Source organism: Apis dorsata, unplaced genomic scaffold, assembly GCF_000469605.1.
Source record: "Apis dorsata unplaced genomic scaffold, Apis dorsata 1.3 scaffold_631, whole genome shotgun sequence".
Classification (NCBI taxonomy): Eukaryota; Metazoa; Arthropoda; class Insecta; order Hymenoptera; family Apidae; genus Apis; species Apis dorsata.
Genome location: NW_006263826.1, coordinates 309,922 through 337,547, shown reverse-complemented (window position 1 = coordinate 337,547; position 27,626 = coordinate 309,922). Strand labels below are relative to the sequence as shown.

Below are 27,626 nucleotides of genomic sequence, written 5' to 3'. Positions count from 1 at the left end.
TATATATATATATATATATTTCATGGTAAATGTTATAAAGCTTAGTCGAATTTTTTATAAATATTATGTACATCCATATGTTCTATTATAAGTTATATACTTCTGTATCATTAATTGATTATCGTGAAGAATATAAAATGCGCTAACATTTTTTCTTGTGATAGGATTGATATAAAAAGCACGTTTTTAAGTATTTTTGTTTCTAAGATCTTGTATATATTTTGTGATTATAGAAAGTAATATCTAAAGTTATCATTATTGTTAATTCTTTTGTACCATAAGCATTATTTGATGACATGTGCGAAACATCTTGTACATAGCATTGCTTTATCATTATATTTGTAGCATTATTAAGAATGTGATTATAGCGAACCTTGCGACGATTATTCAAGAATATATGGGAAGATCATTCAGAAGCGTATCTTTGTATATAACTTTGTGCGCTGAAGAATAAAACGATTGTACAATTTCGATTTAGCATAAGAAAAATAGCGAACCCATGTGAGGATCGTTAAAATAACAAAAAAAAAAGAAAAAAAGATGCGAAACTTTTGTAAGATGTTTCAGATTTTTTTTTGCAATTTTCAGCAAAAAAACGAGATAAAACAATTTTTGTCAAAAAAATCTGTTAATAATTATTAATTTAATTGAGCGTGATTATAATATGAAAATATCTTCGGATGTTTATCAACCGTGATTAAAATTTATTTTATATGTAACAAAAAAAATTTCACGCTATCTCAAAGATATATAGGTACGTTGCGTACACTACACGTTTAGCCAATGAAAACTATTGCTTTCATAATATTATGCATATGTATGAACAAGCTAAATATCAGATTTGTCTCGGGATTTTACCTGATTTTATCTGATTTTATTACGAAATTCGACAAGAACGTTGAGTAGAATTCTAAAACGTGATATTCGAAGTTCTAGTCAACTAATATATGATTACGAGAAAAAAAAAAAAAATCACTATTCGATTCACCGGTGTGATTTATAAGTGATTAAGAATCATATAATTATCATATAAGTTGTAAAGTTTTATAGTTTTATATTGTTTGTGAAACTTATTTGTTTCTTTGTTCGACGTTCCCTTTGCGATAGACGACGCGACAGAGAAGCCAAAAATGTCTCAAAATTCGAGGATCAAACTGTGCCAATATGTGTTCCGCAAAACTTAAAAATTAAGTTAGAGTTTAAATGTCTCTTGTATTATATATAAATTCGAAAATAATTGTTGTAAACACGAACGAATATTTATTTCTTCCAACATATTATTTTAATAAAATCTTGTTTCGATTTATGTATTTTTATTCTTTTATAATACATAGTAGCACAGTTTGATCATTAAATTTTAGATAGAACATCCTTCATAACTACTACTTTTTAATTATCTCTTGTTTTCAATCATTTGTTCTCTTTTTCTTTTTCATAATATTTAAATATAACTGTTTCATTGCCAATAGTCACATGCATTTATTTGAGAATCGTTATCATTTGTTACAAACAATATTAATTGTAAAATGAAAATGAACTCGTGTCCCAAATATGTACATACGAAATAAACAAAGTGAATTTTTTGCAAGAATTATTTGTAGTTGCAATAATTTGAATGACGTTAAAATGATTTCTAATTTATTTCTAGTTTTTTTGGATAACTTCGGATGAGTTGAAGAACAAGCAGCAATATTCAACGTTGATTTTCAATTCGACAATTCAATTCGTGAAAATACATATAAGAATCTTTTAATAATAATAAGAATTTAAATCTTTAATAATCTTTAAAAAAAAAAGAAAGGAAAAAAATAAACGAAAATGCCGAAGGAAGAGGAAAATGTAATTTGTGAATTAATTGAAACACCGAACTTGGAATATTATTCAAATATTGAAGAATACTCTAAAAACATGTTTGAATTACAAAAGGTAGTCAACTTGTTTTTCTATTTTTCCAAATTGTGTATTAAAATAAGAAATTTCCATTTAGAAAATAAGTAATATCGAAGAGGTGCGAAACATATTGGAATTAGTGGTAACAAAATCCAAGATTTATCAGAAAGAAAAATTAACTGATTATCAAACTCTTAACGAGTGCCATCTGGAATGTCCCCAAAGTTTCTATTTTGAAAAAATGAAAGAGTTTGCCAATAATTTACCCCCGAATATCTTGTTACTTGTATGTAATTTCACAGTTCGTTATATTATATATCGTAAATAAATTTAAAGTGTTTATACAACATTTACAATGTTGAAAAATCGTCTAGGAATGGGAAGAAAACATTCGAAATTTAATATCGCCTAATTTACGAACCAAATACGTGGATATTTTTGAGGATCAAATGCTCGAAACAAAGACACGTTATTACGAATCAATGCACGACATGGCTGTAAAAAAGGTGATAGCGATAGAATGTCAAGATATCTGCAATTTGGGCTTAGAACAAATTCCTCCGTATAAGCTTGCCGGACGAACTGAATTTTATCCAAAATTTTTGAAAAATCGATGCGCGCTTAAAAAAAAATATTACTTACCTCATAAATTGATGAAAAATATAGTAGCAAAAGCTCATTTCTTGATGCCAAAATGGATTTGCGATTTCGGACGTTATCGAGCAGAATTTGATTATCTTGATTTTAACAGGTGAAACATTTCTTTGTAAACAAATTTGGATTTTTTATTGAAAATTTTTGATAATAAGTTTAATACACCATTTTTTCTTTAAAAGTTTATAAATTTTATACAGATATTGAATAAAAAAAAAGCGAAAATCATCAGTTTTTTAATAAACGAACGATTGTAGATTTTTAGATTTGGTAGAAAATGATACGAAAAAAGGCGCGCTTATGATCACTAGTGTCTATTACAGCGACATCGTGCGACTAATCTCTCAACCTCGCTATCTTAGTGACGTACCATCATTTTCTTTGCCTAATTTTCTCAACTGCGCCAACAATTTACTCGCTCTTCAAATTGTCACGCTCATGATAAATACTATAGAATATTTGTTTCAAGTATTAAAAGACAAGCAAATCCTACCTTTATTCAAGGTAACAACGATAAAAGAAATAAAGTTAATTATCTTTGAATTTTATCCATTGATTAAACGATCAACAATAAATCAAAAATAATCATTGCTGCTAATTTTAGAAAGTATGATTTATTAAAGTATAAATAATTGAACGAAAAAAAAAACTCAATGATATTTATTTTTTATTTAGGTTCAATTAAAATGCGAGGAAAATGATTTATTTCTTAGCCCGACGATGCTTGAAATTTGTAGCTCGTTTTATAATATTATCAATCAAATTAAACTTACCGCGCAACAATTGTCACCACTGGAGTCTTGGGTTAGTGTAAAAATTCATCGAGAATATATTAAAGTCGAATTACCAGAATGGTACTTAAAAGAGACGTATCAACGTCTTGAAGAAATATTGAAAGACACATTTCGACCCTTCAATGATTATGTTGAAAAACTGCATGAAAAATTCAATATTGTTTTTGATCCAAAATCGCATGATATCTATAGTAGAATGGGATACAGTTTTCAAGAAAAAATATCTCAAGTTGAAGATTTTAATCGACTCATTCGAGATATAAATGGCATGGTAAATTCACTGTCGTATAATATCTATTTTCTTTTTTTTTTTAAATTGACAAAAAGAAATATATTTTTATATTTTAGCCGGATCACGAATACTTTTCGATCGGGATAATAAATCAAATTGCAGCAAAGGCAGGGCTTCTTTATTACGCGGAAGAAATGCGTCGATTGATTATCGAGGAATTAGTCAAAAGCCATAGAAATTACAATCTTGAAATTTGTAAAACGTTTGAAGATATAAGGGAACGTGCTTTACATATTCCTTACAATACTAAAGAATTGCTCGAATTAGGTAAATTTTTTTAAAAAAGAATTTTTAATCGCGTTATAGTGCACACAGTGTAAAAAAATTAAATAAAAATAATTTCACTTTAGGTGAATACATGTTATACGCCGCGTCAACGTTAATGAGATTATTAGAGGAAAAGATTACTTTATCGTTGCGCATGATGGCATCGTTAATCGGAATGACAACATTAACCAAAGATCATATCGAATTAAATAACGACACGATTCATTGGTTAAAGCGGATAAGACCAATATTCGAACAAAACAGCGCCATGTACGAGCAAACTAAATTTGAATTAGAGGAGAAACTTGTGAAGAAAATCGATGATCTTAACGCGAGAGTTGAGGATATGTATCCCAGGTGAAATATTAATATATAATATTAAAACACGCATCGTTGTATCGTTTCATCGTTTTCATCCATCTATTAGATTGAAAATTATGAATGATATGGATTACGCAGATCGCATTCGAGAGTACATTGAATTCATGCGAAAGTTCGCCCGTGATTTAGATCGGATGGACGAAAGGGTGAACTGGATTAACGAGGAAGAGAAACTTTTCAAATATCCCCTCTCTGTATATCCACGTATCAATGAATTGAAAGAAATTATAATGCCGTATTACGATTTAATTTATCGAGGTTATCAATGGCAAAGGCATCGGGACGTTTGGTTGGATGGCCCGTTCGAGTATTTGGATTCAAACGACGTTGAAAACAAGGCAACTGATTATTTTTCAAATTTCAGTAAAATAAACAAACAGTATAGGACAAGAATAAAGATAGAAATTGCAATGAATTATCCGCACAGGTAATTATCCGCACAGGTATCGAATGTTATTAATCATTAAGAAATCAATATTTCCGATAGTTTCACAGGATCTCCAGATGACTCGGATCCTTTCCAACAACCGGCGCCTTTAAAACTATCGTATCAGCTTATGGAAGATATCAAATGGTTCAAGGTGGTTTTTCAACGAATAGCTATATATAAAAACGTTCTCTTATTTCCTCTTACTTTTCACATAGCAATATATACCGTTGCTAGCGGTTTTTCGAAATCCTGCGATGCGACAAATTCATTGGGATGAAATGTCAGTAATAGCAGGTTTTGATCTTACTCCTGATGCTGGAACAACGTTTAGGAAAATTATCATGATGAATTTGATGGCAGAAATAGAAAAGTAAATTGAACTTTTTATTTTTCATTTTTCATATCTATCACTTGTGTTCCTAACCTAAATCATAACCTCTCTCTTTCTCTCTCACCGTACAATCCATACAAGTTCTAATTTCAATATTCGATCAAGGTACGAAACAATAAGCATAAGCGCAACGAAACAACTTGCTCTAGAAGATTTGTTAGCAAAGATGATTAGCGAATGGGATGATGTACTGTTTCTAACTATACCTTATAAAGATTCAGGAGTGAACATTTTGACGCAGTTAGATGACATTCAAATGCTTTTAGAGGATCATATAATAAAAGTCGAAGCGATGCGAGGTTCTGCGTTTGTCAAGCTTATCGAAGAAGAAGTTAAAAATTTTTATTTTCTCTTACATCGAATACATTCAACGATAGAAGAATGGACCAAAGTATTTATATAAAAGCTTTATCTCGTCATTTTTCCTATCTTTCTTATATATATATATATTTAATATTTTTGTTAGGTTCAAGTACAATGGATGTATTTATTACCCATCTTTTCAAGCAAAGATATCGTGGCGCAATTACCGGAAGAAGAGGTATTATTTTTTCAAGTAGACAGAATATTTCGTAGTGCGATGAATGGTGTCGCGAAGGATCCTCGTGTACGAGAAACTGCTGGTTCTGTAAGTGTTAGAATTATCGGACTATATATATATCAAAGAATACTAAACAAGTATATCTACTTACATAGGTGGGTCTTCTAGAAATCATGCAGGAAGCTAATCTATTGATGGAAAAAGTAAACGAGGGTGTATTAAATTATTTAGAAAAGAAGAGACTCTTCTTTCCACGATTTTTCTTCTTAAGTAATGACGATATGCTCGAAATATTATCCGAAACAAAGGAACCTCTTCGAGTCCAACCGCATCTTCGAAAATGTTTCGAAGGCATAAATAGGCTGCGGTAAACTATGCAAAGGTGTCAATGATTAAGAATGCGAGAATCGAAAAATATTGATCTCCTAATAATCCATGATTCGGCAGATTTGACGAAGAATTGGAAATATGTTCCATGTTTAGCGAAGATTATGAGGAAGTTAAAATGCAGGAAAGGATTTCGACTGCTGCAGCACGAGGTTGTGTGGAACGATGGCTCATTCAAGTGCGTGATCATAACGTATTTATAAGAAAAAAAAAAAAAAAAAAAAAATTCCATTTGATTACACGAGAGCGTATACGCAACATTTTTTTTGAGGTTAGGTGGAGGAACAAATGTTGAAATCTGTACGACATGAAATCCTTATGAGCTATCTCGATTATGAAGTCAATAAACGAGACTTGTGGGTACTTATTTGGCCTGGTATGGTTGTCTTATGCGTTTCTCAAATTTACTGGACCATGGAAGTTCAAAATAGCCTTATGACTCGTATGCCTTCGACAATGGAGGTACTTCATGAGAAACTTATGATCCAAATCTTGGAAATGGTTGAATTAGTTAAAGGTAATAACGATGAAAAAAGTGTAAAAAAAAAAAAAAAACAATATTAAATAAAATCTATATTTTTTCAGGACATTTAACGAAACAAAATCGAACTACGTTAAATGCTCTTATCACGTTGGACGTGCATGCTATGGATGTCGTAAAATTATTGATCGACAGAAAGATTATAAACGAAATGGATTTTGAATGGTTGGCCCAATTGCGCTATTATTGGGAAGATGACGTATTTGTTAGAATTATTTATACAACTGTGAATTACGCTTACGAATATATTGGAAATTGTTCTCGTCTCGTTATCACTCCTTTAACGGATAGGTAAGAAAATTAAAGATCGAAATCAAGATTTGAGAAAATTTAAAATTCAACATTTCACTTATAGATGTTATCGCACTTTAATCGGTGCCTATTCCTTGAACTTGAACGGAGCACCGGAAGGTCCAGCCGGTACCGGTAAAACAGAAACGACAAAAGACTTGGGCAGAGCTGTAGCTGTACAATGCGTAGTTTTTAATTGTTCCGAAGGTCTCGATTACAAAAATATGGGAAAATTCTTCAAAGGTCTTGCCTCGTGCGGAGCATGGTCTTGCTTCGACGAATTTAACAGAATCGATCTAGAAGTATTGTCCGTAGTCGCGCAACAAATTCTTTGCATCATTCAAGCTGTACGCGCCAAACTGGAAACATTTATCTTCGAGGGTACCGAATTGAAATTAAATCCCGCCGTTTACGTTTGCATCACGATGAATCCTGGTTACGCGGGTCGTTCAGAGTTACCAGATAATTTAAAAGTTCTTTTTAGAACCGTGGCAATGATGGTGCCCGATTACGCTATGATCGCTGAAATATTTCTTTATTCTTCTGGATTCGGTACCGCCCGAGAACTCTCCACGAAGATCGTAACGACGTACAAACTATGCTCGGAACAGTTATCTTCCCAATCCCATTACGACTATGGGATGCGAGCCGTGAAAACGGTGCTAACAGCTGCACAAAATATCAAATTACAATTGCCGGACGAGAACGAGTCAGTGCTTTTACTTAGATCCGTGATCGACGTTAATCTACCGAAATTCTTGGCGCACGATGTCCCACTTTTCCAAGGTATCGTATCCGATCTGTTCCCCGGATTGGAATTGCCCGCTCCGAGTTACGATATACTCTTAAAAGCTGTCCATGAAGTTTGTGAAAAAAAAAATTTACAACCGGTCGACGGTTTCCTCTTGAAGATCATACAAACGTTCGAAATGATGATCGTTCGCCACGGATTTATGCTCGTCGGTGAACCATTCGGTGGTAAAACATCGATACTTCACACTTTGGCCGATGCCTTAACCTTAATGTTCGAACGGAATGAGCCGAACGGAATTACGACGAAATATTTCACTATCAATCCGAAATCTATAACGTTGGACCAGCTATACGGATTTTTCGATCCTGTTTCTTCCGAATGGACCGACGGTATTTGCGCAGTTGCATTTCGAAGGTATTCCACCGAAGACACACCCGATAGGAAATGGATTATTTTCGACGGGCCGGTCGATGCAGTCTGGATCGAGAATCTCAATACCGTCCTCGATGACAATAAAAAACTTTGTTTAACATCCGGTGAGATAATACAAATGACCGGTGTAATGTCAATGATATTCGAGACAATGGATCTTGAACACGCTTCTCCCGCCACGGTGTCCCGCTGTGGAATGATATACGTGGAACCGCGTGTTCTTGGTTGGGAGCCGTTCCTTGATTCTTGGATAAATATGTTGAATCCCATATGGAGAGAGAATTACGAGAACGAGATCAAAGAATTGTTCCATTGGCTAGTAGATCCGTGTTTAGAATTTATTCGAAAAAATTGTCACGCGACTATCGTTGTTGGCCAAATTCATCAAGTTGTGTCAACGTTAAACATCTTCGAAATATATATGGAAGATGCGGTGCAACAAAATCTAGCAACTTTCGACCAATTCGTTTTGTCATGGCTACAAGCAACTATGTTAATGTCGATGATTTGGGGAATTGGTGGTACGCTAGATCTCCCTTCTCGTGTATTATTTAACAACTTTTTCATAAGTTTTTGGAAGAACGAACAAAAGGAATACCCGCTTCCCGAATTTCTCGTCGAAATTTTAATCTCTATTCCGACCGAGGATTTGATTCACGATTGTTTCTACACGTATCGCGGGAGAGGGGCGTGGAGACGTTTCGCCGACCTGGCAAGACAGGAGGAATTTTCGGATGTTGGAAGTATCGTTCAATTGATAGTACCCACCGTCGATACGGTAAAATATCAATCTCTATTTTTAAAGCACATTAAATATCACAAACGTTTCTTATTGTATGGAGAAACAGGAACTGGGAAAAGTTTTTATATCAACGATTTAATTATGAACAAATTAGGCGAAGAGGAATATCTACCGAATTTCATCACGTTCACTCCGCACATTACTGCTGCGCAGACGCAGGAACTGATTATACTAAAATTATACAAGAGACGTAGAAATAAATATGGCCCTTTAGCTGGCATGTTTTGTATCGTGTTTATCGATGATGTTAACATGCCTGCGAAAGAAATTTACGGTTCTCAACCACCGATCGAATTGCTACGACAATTTTTCGATCACGAAGTTTGGTTCGATCTGAAGAAACCGGAAAAGATTTACATATACGATACTATATTTGTGTGCGCAATGGGCCTACCAGGTGGCAGTAGACAGGTATTATACAACAGATTTTTGAGACACTTTAATCTGTTCACCATCGATAGATTTTCCGAAGAGACTATGACCAGAATTTTTACAAACATCGCGTTCATTGGTTTACAAAGGCACGGTTTCACCACGGCAGTCATGCCGGTTATCATGGATCTTGTGAACGCGACTATGAATATTTTTCAACTCGCTCAGGAAGAGCTTAGGCCGACCCCGGCGAAATCCCATTATCTGTTTAACTTGCGTGATTTTTCTCGTGTGATAGCTGGTTGCACCATGATAAGGGTAGAATCCGTCGAAACGAGATCGGATTTCACGAAACTTTGGGTCCACGAAACTTTGAGAGTTTTTGGTGATAGGTTAATCGATATAAATGATCGACACTGGTTGTTCGTAAGGATCAGGGAAACAGTTACTGCTAATCTAAGGGAATCGTTCGATGCGGTATTCAATTATTTGCCAAAGATTGATGATCAATTATCGGAGGAAAGCTTGCGAAGTTTGATATTCGGCACTTTTATGGACGTGGATACAATCCCGGCGGATCGTCATTACGAAGAGGTTAAATCAATGGACGAATATTTACAAGTAGCCATCTCTTATCTCGAGGAGTACAATATTACGCACAGACACAAAATGGACATTGTCCTGTTCCGTTACGCTCTGGAACATCTTGCCAGAATCTGTCGTATATTGGTAATTCCATGCGGCAGTTTGTTGATGGTTGGCGTAGGTGGATCCGGTAGACAATCTTTAACAAAATTAGCTTCGAATATAGCCGCTCTTGGTCTGTTTCAACCGGAAATGGGTAGCATGTATGGCCTGCAAGAATGGCGGGATGATATAAAAAAGGTTTGTTTTATAATCGATCACGATTACATTAATTATAATAATAATAATAATTATATAAATATATAATTATATAATAATAATAATAAATAATAAGTAATATTTTCGTATCGTTTAGGTGTTGATAAATTCTGGTGGAGTAGGCAAGGATTATGTATTCTTGCTCACCGAAGGACAAATGAAAACCGACATTTTCTTAAACGACATCGACAGCCTGTTAAATTCTGGCGAAGTACCGAACATATTCAGCATCGAAGAAAGACAGGAAATCATCGAGATGACTCGGTTAGCCGCTCAAGGCGGTGATCGAAATTTAGATATATCGGTGCTCGCTATACTTTCCTTCTTCCGTAACCGTTGCAAAGAAAAGTTACACATAATGCTATGCTTCAGCCCTATTGGGGACACCTTCAGAATCAGGCTTCGACTTTATCCGAGTCTCGTCAATTGTTGCACGATCGATTGGTTCGACGTGTGGCCCGACGATGCCCTCGAACAAGTTGCTCTACGCAGCACAACTGACATTAACATTGAAGAGACCGTGAAAGTTAACGCGGTGATCGCCTGTAAATTTTTCCACGCATGCGCCAAAGATATAAGCGATCGCTTTTACAGTGAAATGGGTAGAAAAACTTACATAACAACGGCCGGCTTCCTTGATCTCATACAATCTTACGCGGATCTGATGAAGGAAAAACAAGAAGCGGTTATTCTCGCGAGGTGTGCGTGTATGATACATGTGTAATTGCTTGCCAAATGATTTGAAAGATCATTCATTTGCTCTCCTCCTTTCTTTTCTTCCATTCCATTCCGCAACAGAGATCGTTATCTCAACGGGTTGGATAAACTTCAATTCGCGGCCGAACAAATTAGTGAAATGAGAGTAACGCTTTCGGAATTACGGCCCCAACTCGAAGCATCCGCGCGCGAGACGACCGAGACGATGAAGAAAATCGAGACCGAGAATATTAGCGTGGAGAAAGCGACGATCATGGTGAAGAAGGACGAAGACATGGCAAATATACAGGCCGAAATTGCAATGAATCTGAAGACGGAGTGCGAAGCAGATTTAGCCGAAGCTTTGCCCGCCCTCGAAGAGGCATTGGGTATTTGTTAACCAATTATGCTTTCATCTCTTTCTAGAAATCTTCCCACATTTTTATCCATTATTACTTATTCACTTCACTTCAATTTTTTAGCTGCTCTGGATACATTAAAGCCGGCAGACATAGCGGTTGTAAGAACAATGAGAAGTCCTCCAGCTGGGGTAAAACTCGTTATGGCCGCGGTGTGCGTCATGTTGGGTATACCTCCTCTCCGAGTCGAGAATCCAATTACCGGTAAAAAGGAGAACGACTATTGGACTCCGAGCAAACGTTTATTGGGCGACATGAAATTTTTAGAAACGTTGCGACACTACGATAAAGATAACATTCCTCCGCATATTATGAACGTATTGTCAACTTGTTATTCTTCTATAATTAATTTTTTTATTTGTTATTTATTCTATCATAAATACAGGAAATAAAAACGGTCTACATGACCGATAAAAATTTCGAGCCGAAGATAGTAGCTAGAGCGTCGTCGGCAGCTGAAGGTCTCTGTAAATGGGTAAGAGCTATGGTATTGTACGACGAGGTAATAAAAATAGTTGCGCCAAAAAGAGAAAAATTGCAAGTTGCGCAACGAGATTACGAGAATACTGTCAGATTTTTGAACGAAAGGCGCGAACTACTTGCCGAATTGACGGAAAAGTTGAACGTTCTTAAGGAAAGTTTACGAATGATACTCGCCAAGAAGATCGAGTTGGAGAACGAAGTAAAGTAGCAACGCAAAAGGTATCTTGTATTATATCGTGTATTAATAGCGTAAATCTATTTTACAGGTGACAATATGTAGAAATAAATTGATCCGAGCTGAAAAGTTAATTAGCGGATTGGGAGGAGAGAAGGATCGTTGGACCATTGCGGCCGAGAACTTACAAAAATCTTATGACACTTTGCCGGGTGATATTTTGATTTCATGTAGTATGATAGCGTATCTTGGTCCATTTACATCTTCCTATCGCATCGAAAGCTTGAGAAAGTGGACAAATTACGTTAAGAATTTGAAAATCCCATGCTCAGAAGATTTCGATTTCGTTAAGATACTCGGATCCGAGATAAAGATCAATTCTTGGAACATATTTGGACTACCTCGAGACTTATTTTCCATCGAAAACGCCATTATCATGGACAATTCAAAAAGATGGAGTTTATTTATCGATCCTCAGAGTCAAGCTAATAAATGGATTCGTAACATGGAGAAGCAAAACGAATTGGAAATAGTGAAATTGACAGATTTAAATTATATGAATATCATAGAAAAAGCGTTGGAGTTTGGTAATGTTAAAATTCTATTCTTTTCTTTTCCATTTTCTCGAGTAATTTACATCGCGGCGAGAATTAATTAACTTAACCTATATGTTTTTCTCGACTCGATCCAATAAAATCTTGACACAATTTTGTTCGATTTTAATCCACGTCAATTTTAATTTTGAAACAATATGGAATAATATTGAATATTTGTTTTTCAGGAAAACCAGTATTGATAGAAAACGTGCTTGAAGAATTGACACCACCTCTTGAGCCGATATTAATGAAGACGATATATAAAATGGGTCCATTTTGGTTTATCACACTTGGCGAAAAAGTAATCGAATATAGTTTGCGATTCAAGCTGTATATTACAACGAAATTACGCAATCCGCATTATCTACCGGAGATTTTCAATAAAGTAACTGTAATCAATTTCGCGTTAACGATTGGTGCTTTAGAAGATCAACTGTTAGGTATTGTGGTTGCGAAGGAGAGGCCAGATTTGCAGGAAAAGCGAGAATATTTGATCGTTCAAAGTGCCGCGAACAGACAAGCTTTGCAACAAGTCGAGGATAATATTTTGAAAACTTTATCAGTGGCCGGTGCTAGAATTTTAGAGGACGAGGAAGCAATAGAAATCCTAGATTCGTCAAAAATTCTTTCCATTGATATATTAAAGAAACAAGCTGCTGCGAAAAAAACGGAGGCACAGATTGAAGGATTTCGACAAAATTACAAACCTATAGCAGTACATAGTTCCGCACTTTACTATACAATCACCGATCTACCCAACATCGATCCTATGTATCAATATTCGTTGATGTGGTTTATCAATTTATATATTCATTCGATAGAAACTGCGAATAAAAGTATAATTCTCGAAAGAAGATTGACGTTTCTTCAAGAAACTTTTACGTATAACTTATATCAAAACGTCTGTAGATCTTTATTCGAAAAGGACAAGGTAAACTTTCATTAAATATTTTTCTATATTTATTTTATAGATAGATTATTCTTTCTGATGTTTTATTGACGTGATTTTAATTCAATCGATTTCTCTGGTTAGCTTTTGTACTCGTTCGTCTTATACACAACTATCTTAATGACGGAAGACGCGATCACGAGAGAAGAAATGACATTCTTCCTTTCCGGAGGCGTTATAATTGCTGGATTACCAGAGAATCCAGTAACCTGGCTTGCAGATAAATCTTGGGGAGAAATTTGCAGAGTTCAAACATTACCTAACTTCACCAATTTCCAGTCCAGTTTCACACTTAATGTAGCTGCGTGGAAAGAATATTATGATTTATTAAATCCGGAAAAGGCACCGATACCAGAACCATGGGAGGAGAGATTAACACCTTTTCAGAAATTAATTATCATGAGAATGATTAGAACGGACAAAGTAATGATCGCGGTAAAGTATTCTTCCTTTTTATTCAGCCTTTATCTATAACTCGAGAACAAAAGAACACAAGATGAAAACTAAATGGAAATTAAACTTTACAAATAGATACAACAATTCGTCGAAGCTGGAATGGGTTTGAAATTTGTGTTACCACCACCTTTCGACATTTCCAAATCTTTCGCGGAATCAAGTTGCTTGATACCGTTGATATTCATCTTGTCACCGGGCTCAGATCCAATGGAAGCGCTGACGAGTTTCGCGGAGGCTATGAATTTCCAAGAAAGATTCCACTCGATTTCTCTCGGTCAAGGTCAAGGTCCTATCGCTCAAAAATTGATCGAGCGAGCGCAATATAACGGTGAATGGGTGTGTTTGCAAAATTGTCACTTGGCTGCCTCTTGGATGCCTATGTTGGAAGATATCTGTGACCATTTCGATCCTTCCAATACACACATCCACTTTCGTTTGTGGCTTACCAGTTATCCTTCCGAATATTTCCCGATTACGATTCTGCAAAATGGCGTCAAAATGACAAACGAACCTCCGACTGGTTTACAAAACAATATTATGAGGTGAATTTTTAACATATATCTATATATATATAATAAAAAGTAAAAATAATATTGAAAAATGAATCGTTTTAAATGTCACGTAGAAAAATATTCTTTTATTAAAAATAACGAATTTATTCGATTGATAGATCTTATAAATCCGAAGCAACCAAAAATATAGATGCTTTTTATGGCGAGACTGTTAAAAGGAGAGCATTCTCAAAATTGCTTTACTCTTTGTGTTTCTTTCATGCTGTTGTACAAGAAAGAAGAAATTATGGTTCTCAAGGTTGGAATATAAAATACGGTCCGTGTCAAACGTCATTTTATTTATTTTCTATCTTCCTTTCTTTTTCTTTTTTTACATAACTAAAAATATTAATTTCACGATACAGGTTTCAATGAATCGGATCTTCAAATATCCGTTCAACAACTTTATCTATACATAAATGATTATGAGGATGTACCTTTCAAAGCTATTGTGTATCTAACCGGTGAATGTAATTATGGTGGTCGAGTTACGGATGATAGAGATAGAAGATGTTTAAATACAATATTACAAGATTTTTATAATCCGAATGTAATTATAAATACGAATTACAGCTTTGCAGATATTGGACCCGAATACAGTTTACCAAAAAGGTATTTCTTATCTTTTTAGCTTAAACTTTTATCATCAGAGAATAAAGAAAGAGGAATTAACCCGTTTTGTTTGTAAATATGCGTAGATACGAATACGATGATTTTATCAAACAAATTCAAGGAATCCCTTTAAATCCACCACCAGAAGCGTTTGGATTGCACATGAATGCTGGAATTACACGGGATATTGAATTAGCAAATACATTCTTTCATTCCATGTTAATGATTCAAGGAGCAGTAGTAATAGGTGATGCTATTAAACAGGATGAAATGATGTTGAACATGAAAAAAGATATTTATGATAGAATGCCTGAATTATTTGATATCGAGGAGGCAGAAAAACAATATCCTATCGTTTATATGGAATCAATGAATACTGTCTTAATACAAGAATTGGTAAGATATAACATCCTCTTAAAGGAAATCAAACAATCTCTCGATATGTTGGAGAAAACGGTAAAAGGATTGGTAGTGATGACTCCTGCGATAGAGGTATTGCTAAATCTAATATCACAAATTAATAAAATAACTAACATATATTTGCTAACAAAATATAGAAAAATTATATATGATTCTAGGTTTTAGGTAATTATATATTAAGCGCAAGAATTCCACCATCTTGGATAAATGCATGTGCTTATCCAAGTTTAAAACCATTGCCAAATTTTATTAATGATTTTCTTGACCGATTACACTTTTTTGAAAAATGGTTAAAAGAAGGTATACCGAAAACCTTTTGGATATCTGGATTTTCGTTCGTGCATGCTTTTCTTACAGCAACAACGCAAAACTTTGCCAGAAAATACAAGATACCTATCGATAGAATTGATTTTGATTTCAAGGTCCTTTTTGTCAAATATATTTGAAGTATAATCACAGTTTTTTAAAATAAAAGAAAATTACCTTAAAAATTTTTCTCATTCTCTAGGTGCTTCCTAAATTTGAAATGAATGAATCGCCGATCGATGGTGTTTATGTTTACGGAATGTATTTGGCCGGTGCCAGATGGAATTTGAACAACATGCTACTCGCTGAAAGTTATCCAAAAGTACTTTGGGAACCTATGCCAATAATTTGGATGAAACCAACTGTAGTGGATGCGATTCATATAAGAGAACGATACGAATGTCCTGTTTATATTACTTCTGCGCGTTTTGGTGTTCTTAAGACAACTGGACATTCCACTAATTACGTATTATCAATTCTTTTAGAAACTAATTATCCTATCAGTCATTGGATTAAAAGAGGATTAGCTTTAATTTGTCAACTCGATAATTAAACAGTTTCTCACAACATTTACGTTTCTCTTTTATATTTATTTAATGAATTAGGCAAAGGAAAAATAAAATTAATCAAATGGAATTGTTTTTTGAAAAAGATAAGTTTTTTTTACAAAGCAAAAATAGAAAAAGAGATTGAGTAAAAAAATACTGAAATCATTTTCAGAATGTCGCAAATGAAATATATAAAATAAGGATAGAAAATAGTGGGAAAAAAATAGAGATAGGATAAAAATTGATTGTCAACACCATTTTGTCAGCAGCATTCTTGGATATCAAAGATATCTTTTGAAAAGAAGAATAAAGTAGAATAAGATTGAAGATAACTCTATTATCTCGGGAATATTTCTTCATAAAAAAGTTGCTTTTTTTTTGAAGAGATGACGCTGACAATCAATTCTTATTCTATTTCTTCTTGTCTATATTTATATTTGATCTGTGGCGCTAAGAGATGGCGCTGATTCAGAAATTTTTATTTTATTCTTTTACTAATTTTTCTCATTGTTTATACTTGTTCTTTAAAATTTAGATGCTCAAGAAACAATTCCGATATTTGTTTAATTTTATTACAATTATTATAATTATAATTTATTATCTTTTTTCCTTAATCTATTAGATTAAAAATCTCAACAAAATGTATCGATTCAATTTATAAAACTTTACAGAATATCTATTCTTTTTTTAAGATTTTATTGAAATTTAATTTCAATTCTACTTATTACTAATTTTATCTTGAGTGGAATTCGTAATATTAAGAATAATGTTAAAATGATAAGAATTCTAATAAGTATAACATAAAGTATTAATTGAATTTTATCCTCTGTGATTTAAATGAAGCATTTTCTATCACGCGTTGTGTACATGAAATTTATTTTGATCTATATTTTTGAAATAACGATCAATTAAATTTAAACAATAAATAAATAAAAAAACAATCAATTTTTGGTTCATTATTTCATTATTTGTTAAAATGAGCAATTCTACTTTTGTTCTTGATAACGGTGCTTACACTGCAAAAGTTGGGTTAGCTTCTGATAATGTCAAGTAATTGAATAATTGTTTATGATTGAAATGAAATGAAAAAAAATGAGGATAAAAACAATTTAATTTTTAGATTAGTTCCAAATTGCATAATGAAAGCGAAAAGTGAACGTCGAAGACCTTTCGTAGGAAGTCAAATCGAAGAATGTCGAGATGCATCTGGACTTTTTTATATTTTACCATTTCAAAAAGGATATCTTGTTAATTGGGATGTTCAGAAAACTGTCTGGGATTATATATTCTCCAAAGAATGCTGTTTGGTGAACTTGAATCAACTTTCTGTAATTGTAACTGAACCTTTATTTAATTTTTCTACCGTTCAAGAAGCCATGATGGAAATATTTTTTGAAGAATACGAATGTCAAAGTCTTTTAAGAATTAATAGTTGTACACTTTCTTGTTATCAGTATAAGACAGAAAATCCTAATACAAAATGTTGTATCGTAGTTGATAGTGGTTATAGTTTTACTCACATAGTACCATATGTAAATGATACTAAAATTAAAGAAGGTATTAGACGCATTGATGTGGGTGGAAAACTTCTTACAAATCATCTTAAAGAAATTATATCTTATCGTCAACTTCATGTTATGGATGAAACTTACGTAATAAATCAAGTGAAAGAGGATTCCTGTTTTGTTTCTCAAGAATTTTTTAAAGATATGGATATCGCCAAAAGTAAAATAGAAAACAATCCTATAATCAAAGATTATGTTTTACCAGATTATACAACATTAAGACGTGGTTTCCTAAAAAATCCAGAACCTCCTAATGAACAACAAACTCTACGATTAAGCAATGAGAGGTTTGCTATACCAGAAATCTTATTTTTTCCATCAGATGTTGGTATTCGTCAAATGGGTATTCCAGAAGCAATAATGGATTGTTTAAAAGCTTGTGATGAAGAAACATGGCCACACCTTTTATCTAATATTATTCTTACTGGAGGTAATGCAAAATTTCCTGGATTCCAGGAAAGAATTTATAAAGAAGTTAGAAGTTTAGCACCTGCAGAATACACGATAAATGTGCATTTACCTGAAAAGTAATTAAAAAAATTTCAATATTAATTTAAAATTTAAAAAATATAATTAATAAGTTCAATATATATGTATATATATATAATTTATTATTATCTTTATTTTTAGCCCAGTCACATATGCATGGCAGGGTGGAAAAACACTTTCCAAAGATTCAATATTTTCAAATCTTCTAGTAACAAGAGAAGATTATGAAGAAGAAGGCCAAAATCTTTGTTTTGAACGTTTCGACGTTTAACTTTCGTAATAAATTTTTTTTATTCAATGGTTCATATTTATGTATATCTACAATGTACATGTATGTACATAATATTGTGATATATATTAAATATTCACTTATTTTTTATTTATTTATTTTTTTAACATATTATTTTATCTAAAATAATATGAAAAACATAAATGCATAGATAACATTATGAATGTTATTCTAAATGAACAAAAATTAAATAGATTTCATTTGTGCCATTAGTTCTTCTAAGCTAATATTAGATTCGGACGAAATTTGATTGATTTGCGAATCAGTTGAATGAGAATCATAATTTGTTTCTTTTACATATACTGACGATAAATATTTATTTTCATCTACTTGTTGATCTTGTTCATCGATAAGAGAAATTCCTACAATGACATAAGATTTTAATTTGGTAATTTTACACTGATTTACATATATATAATATTACACACCCCATTCGTTATCTTCATGTAAAGGCGCATCTTCAACTATCTCTTTTATTTTATGTTCTGGTTTTGGTCTCAATCTATATTCTTCTTGATGTTTTCTACAATAATTATCTTCGCAATTTGGATTTGGTTTTAATATCATTTTAGGAAAGAAATCTTGCATAGCATTATAACCTAAATAATAAGAAACATCACCAAAGTTTAAAAGGTATTTAAGTGCATTTTGAACTAAAAAACCTGCAACAATTCCCATTGTTGTTGGTAAAGATGCTGCACAAACGCCATCTCGTTTTAATGTTTTTTCATCTATATTTTCTGCTACTACCAATGGAGGAGCACACTAGAAAAAAATATTTGCTATCTAATTTTTAAGTTATCACTCATATTATTTAATTATAATATTTATTCACCGCAAAACATGCTGTTTCTCCAGGAACAATAAATTGGATATGCCCAGAAACTGCATTTTCAGAAACTCCACTTTCAAACCATTTTTGATTAAGTTCATTACAAGCAGTATTAATTGCCATCCGAGCTTCAAAATTATCTACACAACTTAGAACTAAATCTACTGGACCCTTATTTAAACTTGCTGTGCTGAAATTAAAAATTTATGTTAATCAAATATTTCTAATTACAATTGTTCAAAAAATATTTTTATACCTTATGACATTCATGAAATCTTCAAAGTGATCCATTGTAGTAATATTGTAATTATGAGTTTCAATTTCTACATCTGGATTAATATATCGTAATGTCGTTGATGCTGCTTCTACTTTATTTTGACCAGCTTGATAAGGTTGAAAGAAAAGTCTATTCATGTTTGCCATTTCCACTTTATCATAGTCAAAAAGAATCAACTAAAATTTATATTGTTATTTATAAAAAACTGAAAAATCTTTCATGAATTTATATAATATTACCTTGCCAATTCCACATCTTGTTAGCATTTCTGCAGTTACACTACCAATTCCACCTATTCCAACTATAGCAATTGTTAATTCTTTTATACTTTCATAATTATTCACTATACCCATACGTTTTAATGCCATCAAACGACTAATCAAAGAATAAAAATAATATTAAAATTTTATATTTTAAATTGTATTAAAGAATAATTGTAAAAATATATAATAATTATATTAAATATTTATGTATTTTTGTAAAATATTTGATAATATAAAAAAATCTTATATAAACACAAATTACCTATATGGATTTGAATCATTCACTTCACTTGACATATGTTCTATTTTTTCTCTTGTTATAAACATATTTTTATGTTGTTCTTTAAGCAATTTATTTTCGAGTTCTTTAATTTTTTGTCGCAAGCCATCAATTTCATCCATTATTTAGATTAAAAAATAATTTTTAAACTTACACGTAAGATATGATACCTACAGTTATGATACACACGCCAATCTTTTCTAAGTATAGTAAGTATTTCCATGTATTGTGACAGATGAATTATTTTATACATAATATATAAATTTATGTTTATTTAAAACATAAATTATTAATTTGCAAAATAATAATATGTACTTATAATCGATATACTTACATATTCATCGAAATTTTAAAATAATTTCAAAATTACTTTCTATTTGAATAACCTTAAAAAGAGCATGATTATCATAAAATATATGTATAAAATATAAAATTTTTTATAAATTATATCTTTTTTCTTTCTTTTTTTTAAGTAAAATAATTAAAATATAAATTGAGAAATTCAGAGAAAAAATATAATATCTTCAATCTTAGAAAATTGACATAGGTAAATAAATACGGATTTTGTATATCTTCTTCTTTACTTATTTCATGTTTATAAAAATGGACTTTTATATACTATATTTTTTCATTAAAATCTTTAATTACAAAGATCAAGAATAAAATTTATTATATGATAATTATAAAAAATAGAAAATTAGCATAAAATAGAGTCTTTCACTGAAAAACTCAATAATTATAAGGTTTATTTTTTTCTTTTAATACAAACAAAATTGTATTTGTTTTTTTTTTTTCAATTAATTCTATACAGCATTGTTTAGTATTACAGCATTTCGTATTATAAATTATATATATTGTTGTTACACTTCATATATGCACAAGTATTTTGTACCCGCAGAAAAAAAATTTTGTAATTTTTTGTTATTCTTTATTTAGCCATTGTATTACTAATTTTAAGAGTAAATATTGCAAAAAACATTAAAAACGTGTGATCATGTAATACAGGATGGATCATTTCTTATTTTCGTCATGTTTTTACTATTGACGATATGTTAAGTCAAATTAATTCCGTGCACTTTGGCTAATTTTATTGTCATACCTCAATTGTGTTAAAATAGTCTATTTCCCAATATCCCGTATTTATTAGAAAAAAGAAAAAAAAAAAAAAGAAAAAAAAATTTAGAATCGAGAGAGAAACAGAAAACGAGGAAGTATATAAACAATTTCACTTTTATCACTTTGGTATTGTTGAATGAATATAAAAGTTCAATGTACATTTGGTGTATATATATTGAAAAATTGGTGCACTTTTTTCCCTCAGAATATAGCCGTTCTTTAACAAAATAGGGAAAAATTTTTTAACTGATCTATGATCTATATATGATAATAATAGAACGACTTTTTCTAATGATTTTCTTTTAACAATACATTTTCTTGTCAAAATAGTGTTAAATTATGATTGCGAGATAAAAATATCAACGTTCAAATTTAGCATAATATATTAATTACATTAGTGACAATTTATTATTTTAATTTTTTCTTTTTTTTTTTGTTTGTTTTTTTAAGTTCATTTGCAGATTTAAATAGGAGTTATTCAATATTTTCTTTTTTTTTTTCTATAAAACTAAACTAGATTATCATAAACTTAACGTACGAACAGGAAGGGTTATCAAATTTAGATAAACAATTATGTATACGCCGTTTTTGCCATGTAAAAGACTTGAAAATAGATATTTGTAAATCGTGTTCAAGCAATACCACGATTATAAAAAACGAAATAAATAAAATGTATTTATACTTTACTGATACATAAAGTATTTCTTTTTTACATCTTTAACATTTATAGTGCATTATGTATATCTTTGTTATACATCTACGTACTCTTTCGTTTATTATCACTTATCTGTGTTATGTATATATGTATATATATCTTTTATACATTATTGAAAAATAAAATATACATATATATATACATATAAATGCTTTAAATATGTAATAATATGGCAAAAACGGCGCAATAATCAGAATAAGAAGCAAACATTTCTCTTTTAGCCGATAATATTCGAAAGCATACCCCACTCTTTGAATTTAAATTCACACTCCGCTTGATAGGGTACGCATTTAAAATACTCTACATATATATGTGTGTGTGTGTATGTAAGTTTGTAAATGTGTATTTTGTATGTGTAGCACGCGCGTGCGCGCGTTTCATATATGTATATATGTATATATGTATGTATATATTTATATATTGAATTGACCGTACTTTATGCGTAATTTATGCGTATAGGAACTGATGAATTCTTTCGAAATAATACGAAAGGACATGGTTTACAAGTGGAGTGTGCTCTATTCCTATACATTCTTTAAAAGTACGTCTCTCTTCCATTCTCTCTCTCTCGCTCGCTCGCTTGCTCTCTCTCTCTCTCTCCCCCTCTTTCTCTCGAAGTAAATTTTTCCAATGTACACAATAAACTGACTTACGGTCGTATATAAATAATTATATATTCAATTTATAAGAAACACATTGGTAATGCTGTATATGAAATAAATTGATCGATTTAATGGTGTTATCGATATTAAGTTTTTAACCAGCATATCAGATGTACAAGGTACAGCAATACAAATGTTCTTTTTTCCTTTATCGGCGTGTGTTTAATTCATGTACATAGGCTTCTGCTGGCGCCAAGTGTTTTAAGGTGCCTGTGAATTCTCACTTTGGTCAATGAAAATTGAATTAAGACTCTATAATGTTCTTTGATATAATTTAAAAATTATTATAGAAATATGAAAATAACAAGAGTTAAAATTTTAAGCGTGACCTTAAAAATGATGGTTTCAAAGCATTTGATCAATGATGCCTTTTACCAGTAGCTTGGTAACATTTATTACTGGATATATAGGTATTCACAGAGCACAAAGAGTACTTGGCTATAACAAACATTTTATTCAACTATCATTGTATCAGATATAAACGAACATTTTTATCATCGTTAAAAGTACTAAACCGAGCGGCCTAAGGTACATGTTAAGTGTAAGCACATATGTGCTGTGTTGTGTGTGTAGTACGCGCTTTATGGATGCAAATACACATGGTTTGTTTTGCATCATTTTCATTATAATGTCTCATGTAATAACGGACGATCTTCCAAGTGACATAACATGATCTAATCGCGTCTTTATGCATTTACAGATTTCCCGCGATCGTGACATTAGTAGCAGCGTCAAAGGAACACAATAGAAATGACAGATTATAAAAACACAGAAAAGAAACATACAATTATTAACAGCACATGCATACCGGCCAATATGGACAGAGCACGTACTTTATAGACTTAATTTTAATGTTGTAAACTTTCTTCTGTTTCTAAATGATTTGCAATGTAACAAAAATACTTTGAAACGTATCATTTACTTCTTATGCCATTTAAAATTTTATCGCATAGAGTTTATTTCCAATATATCAAACCTGAATTCCTTTATGTAATACCCACGATGAAAATCAAGGAATGTCTAAAATGTAGAATTTTATACACCACGTCAAAATATAATTGCCATTTATGTAAGGAGTGGTCCACCATCACATAATATATTTTTCTTCTTCTTAAATTTGCAAATTTAGGTGGAATGAAAGATTCAACTTTTCATACATAAATAATCAAAAGTTGAAAACTGTATGTTAAGGATGTAATGGATGTGATGAATACTTCATCGTTTTCTGAGTCCCATTTCCAACTTGTCCCACCATATTTTTCAGTCGGTTTATTCCATGAACCGGTACGCTGCTCACAGTCACGCTTAGGGATGGGATTAAGCCCCTCGCGCGAAGTATCGATACCTAAATGAAAATGTTTGATTCTTCGCACGCTCCTTACAAATACGCATACTGACTAAAAAAATGTCTGTTTTAAAATGACTAAGCAATTCAAGTCCAGTTGTCGTCTAATACCAATAATTATTTATAAAAAAAAAAATTATATATCTGTTACCATAATAATTAATAAATTTTGGAAATAATATATATTTGCTATACTCTTTAGATTATAAGGTTTTAATTGCACATTGTATTTATTATTTATTAAACATTACCCAGTAAACGATTATCTCATTTAAATTGAATTGAAAATTTTTGAAGCTATTGCACTAGCTCAAATCCGTGTTTAAGTAAATTAATTTCTATAATATTCATCATTTAATAAGGAGGAATCAAACATTTTCTTTCAAGTGTTATTAATAATACGTGCGACTTCTTCCTCGAGGAAAAAATACATCATCCTTCATAATCGGCGAGGCATTGCTATAACTGATACTCGATATAACAATATAAGAAAAGTCAGCATTTTATACATTTTATTCTAATTATATATTAATCGATACTAAACGACATATAGACTTGAATCGTTTAAATATTTTAAATCAAACATTTGTTTAGTTGCATTTTTTAGTCACATTATGACCATTTGAAACGATCTTCTTGTTAAAAAGACGAAAAAGAAGATAAAAAAATAGTCGAGAAAATTTGAAATTCTAAAGTACAATGTATTGTGAAAAATAAAATACGTATTACTTAAAAGAAGATCGTAATCATATTTTTAACAGTCGACATTATTCTATTTCGTATGTTTTTTTTATAATATGACTATAAGTCGCATTAGTCATTCCATACATCCGAGAAACTTCAGATTAAAGAAAAATCATTAATAGATGTTTATATTCTGGCCATAACGGAAAAAATCTTGGTCTCATTATTTAGATGACTGGAATGACCTTGCGTAAAGCGTAACACAGTTTTTTACTTTAACTAATTCGCAATGGGAAAAGTTTCCGATGGATACTTAATATTACTGATTTATTTCAACATAAATGTGTTTCCACGCTCAACGTTTAAACACTTTACAAAAACAGTGTTTATCTATCATTGCGAATTAGTTAAATTTTACAATGCCGGACGATGTCAACAATTGATTTCATGCATTCAATTGAGTGCCAACAGAACTACGTATTCGTACAATATAATACAAACACATGTTCATATTTCCGGCATTTTTCTCATTCTTTGTTTTTTATAAATATCGTAAAATAGAAGTTGTAAATTCGAATCAATACAAACTTCAATGGATGTTCAATCGATACGCATCTTATTCGAAGATGCGAAATTATATATTCACGGCATTCTCATGGTCGATTCAACAATACGTGAATGATATGGTTAAATAATTATAAATTGGAAATTGAGGTGGTGACATTACCTGGGCCGTTACTCACCTACAGGCAACGAACCTGTTATGGGAGTAGGTGACGATGATACCATGTTCAATCGACCCTGATCTTTTACTATTGGATCTAAGATGAATGAAAAAAAAAAAACAATATCAAAATAAAATAATCATTTCTTATCAATTTATTATCGTTATTTTGTAAGAATTTAGCGCAAAATTTGATTACTTTATAATACTTACAAAAATAGGGATGTTCCATAGCTTCACGTGCAGTGAGTCTTTCATAATGATCATAACGCAAAAGTTTATCAAGAAAATCAAGACTTTCGTGTGATACCAAATGTTGATTCTCTGAATGCATAAAACGTTCCCAGCGTTTACGTGAATGTCGGCCTAAAATATCATTGAAGCGAGGATCCAATTCAATATGATATTTTTCAAGATATTCAAATAGTTCTTCAGTTCCAAGAACTTTTGCAATTCTCACTAATTGGTCGTAATTATCGTGTCCATGAAAAAACGGTTCTTTCCTGAATATCATACTTGCAAGCATACATCCAAGAGACCACATATCTAATGAATAATCGTACATCTGCGGTACAAAGAAAACAACTTATAATTAAAATTATAAATCAATTTATAATAAAATTATGATATGATGAACACAAACCTGATAATCTACAAGTAGTTCTGGACCTTTAAAATAACGCGAAGCTACTCGTACATTATATTCTTGACCAGGATGGTAAAATTCTGCTAGACCCCAATCGATTAATCGTAACTTTCGATTTTCATGATCTATCATAACGTTGTGCGGTTTAACGTCCCTATGCATTATTCCCATACTATGGCAATAATCTAATGCCTAAACAAAAAAAAAAGACGATTGCGTCTTATATATCATTAATGCTTTTCAACACATTATTTAGCCATAGATGTAAAATGGATCGAACACTATCGACACATTACTTACTTAAATATTCATGAGTCCGAAAATTTTAAAAATTTCTGAAACTAAGGATACTTTTTATATACTTTTGACGAATAAACGAGAATGATTCCTTCATTTTTATAGAAAAATATTACATCATATTTTCCTTTATTATATTCACTTTTAAATTTTTTTTATGCAAAATATCTTTAAAATTACTAAATTTTATTATATCCAATTATGAAAATAAAGAATATTATAAAAAAAAAAAAAAAAAAAAAAAAAAAAAAAAAAAAAAAAAGAAAAAACAGAAAGAAAAAATAATTCATGGTAATTGTTGTATATAAATAATTTAAAAATCTAATTTTTCTATGACTTTTAAAATAAAAAATAAATAATGATAACGAAGAAATGAAATTAGATAATTTCAATGCTTTATAATAGAATAAGTCATCAATCAAATATTTTGATCCAAGAATATAATTACTAATTATGACAAAGAATGATAATAAAGAGAAAATAATGAATTTGTATAAATGAAATATTTTCGAACTCTTCCTTGAACCTATGATATGCACCTACATCTATCAAATTAATAATCTCGAAGATTTCACATTGGACTGATACTTGGTTCCATTGCACTTAACAATACACGCACTTTTAATAATTCGTAGAGGTAGTATCTTATGTCGTAGTCTGTTAGCGTCTGGTATAATTGCTTGAAATCTGTGTTGTTCACATGTTCAAATATCAGTGCCGGTGTCCTTGATACAGGATCTTTAACAACAGCTTGGAGTGTAATTATGTTGGTCCCTCCTTTTAGATTTTCTAAGATTTTAATCTCCCTTTTTATTTTCTTCTTTTTTACAGGCTAAAGATTAAAATCAGATAAAAATTAATATTTCTTATTAATGGTAATAAAATTATTATTAAAATATAAATATATTTATATTTTTTACCTTTAAAATTTTTACAACACACTTTTCATTATTTGTAATATTAATAGCTTCAAATACTTCACTATATTTTCCTCTGCCTAATTTTCTCACTAGTTGATAATCATCTTGTTGTCTATATAACAAATAATTTATTATGATTAAAATAAATAAGAAAAATATGGTAATATATATAGATGAATGCATACATAC

General features: G+C 31.3%; 4 protein-coding genes across 7 annotated transcripts in view; 2 read left to right on the top strand and 2 right to left on the bottom strand.

The window, feature by feature from the left end:
* Positions 1 to 1,827: 1,827 nt before the first annotated feature.
* LOC102674589 (dynein heavy chain 12, axonemal) lies at positions 1,828 to 16,354 on the top strand. Its single transcript, XM_031513377.1, has 29 exons — positions 1,828 to 2,176; positions 2,265 to 2,641; positions 2,802 to 3,048; positions 3,220 to 3,609; positions 3,687 to 3,897; positions 3,981 to 4,254; positions 4,325 to 4,705; positions 4,766 to 4,859; positions 4,924 to 5,078; positions 5,205 to 5,490; positions 5,566 to 5,727; positions 5,796 to 6,007; positions 6,088 to 6,205; positions 6,304 to 6,544; positions 6,613 to 6,859; positions 6,924 to 10,104; positions 10,220 to 10,821; positions 10,921 to 11,207; positions 11,301 to 11,554; positions 11,623 to 11,919; positions 11,987 to 12,482; positions 12,677 to 13,422; positions 13,525 to 13,875; positions 13,972 to 14,438; positions 14,567 to 14,724; positions 14,813 to 15,059; positions 15,146 to 15,551; positions 15,638 to 15,901; positions 15,988 to 16,354. Exons 1-29 carry the CDS (start codon positions 2,132 to 2,134, stop codon positions 16,336 to 16,338), a joined length of 11,547 nt encoding a protein of 3,848 aa, XP_031369237.1. The 5' UTR covers positions 1,828 to 2,131; the 3' UTR covers positions 16,339 to 16,354.
* A 623-nt stretch (positions 16,355 to 16,977) lies between these two features.
* Positions 16,978 to 18,770, top strand: LOC102673695 (actin-related protein 6). Of its 2 annotated transcripts, none has more exons than XM_006621399.2 (3): positions 16,978 to 17,362; positions 17,454 to 18,425; positions 18,529 to 18,770. In XM_006621399.2, the coding sequence occupies exons 1-3, from the start codon at positions 17,310 to 17,312 to the stop codon at positions 18,656 to 18,658; spliced, it is 1,155 nt and encodes a 384-aa protein (XP_006621462.1). In that variant the 5' UTR covers positions 16,978 to 17,309; the 3' UTR covers positions 18,659 to 18,770. The 2 variants fall into 2 exon arrangements, with proteins under 2 accessions (XP_006621462.1, XP_006621461.1); XM_006621398.2 differs by having other exon boundaries at positions 17,023 to 17,383.
* Positions 18,668 to 20,681, bottom strand: LOC102674001 (ubiquitin-like modifier-activating enzyme 5). Of its 2 annotated transcripts, XM_031513403.1 has the most exons (8): positions 20,663 to 20,681; positions 20,311 to 20,528; positions 20,025 to 20,160; positions 19,765 to 19,961; positions 19,512 to 19,698; positions 19,339 to 19,441; positions 19,105 to 19,275; positions 18,745 to 19,038 (listed from the first exon to the last, which is right to left on the bottom strand). In XM_031513403.1, exons 2-8 carry the CDS (start codon positions 20,448 to 20,450, stop codon positions 18,863 to 18,865), a joined length of 1,110 nt encoding a protein of 369 aa, XP_031369263.1. In that variant the 5' UTR covers positions 20,451 to 20,528; positions 20,663 to 20,681; the 3' UTR covers positions 18,745 to 18,862. The 2 variants fall into 2 exon arrangements, with proteins under 2 accessions (XP_006621465.1, XP_031369263.1); XM_006621402.2 differs by having other exon boundaries at positions 18,668 to 19,038; positions 19,105 to 19,441.
* A 1,151-nt stretch (positions 20,682 to 21,832) lies between these two features.
* Positions 21,833 to 27,626, bottom strand: part of LOC102673390 (casein kinase II subunit alpha) — a 7,606-nt gene continuing 1,812 nt past the window's right edge. Inside the window, exons 3-8 of one of the 2 annotated variants that reach the window (XM_006621395.2) lie at positions 27,438 to 27,549; positions 27,137 to 27,349; positions 26,218 to 26,412; positions 25,788 to 26,139; positions 25,594 to 25,671; positions 21,833 to 24,166 (exon numbers count right to left, since the gene is read on the bottom strand). In XM_006621395.2, coding sequence (XP_006621458.1) covers positions 23,973 to 24,166; positions 25,594 to 25,671; positions 25,788 to 26,139; positions 26,218 to 26,412; positions 27,137 to 27,349; positions 27,438 to 27,549 — 1,144 coding nt within the window. In that variant the 3' untranslated portion in view covers positions 21,833 to 23,972. Of the gene's footprint in view, positions 24,167 to 25,577; positions 25,672 to 25,787; positions 26,140 to 26,217; positions 26,413 to 27,136; positions 27,350 to 27,437; positions 27,550 to 27,626 lie in introns of both variants that reach the window. The other variant, XM_006621397.2, reaches the window with a different exon arrangement.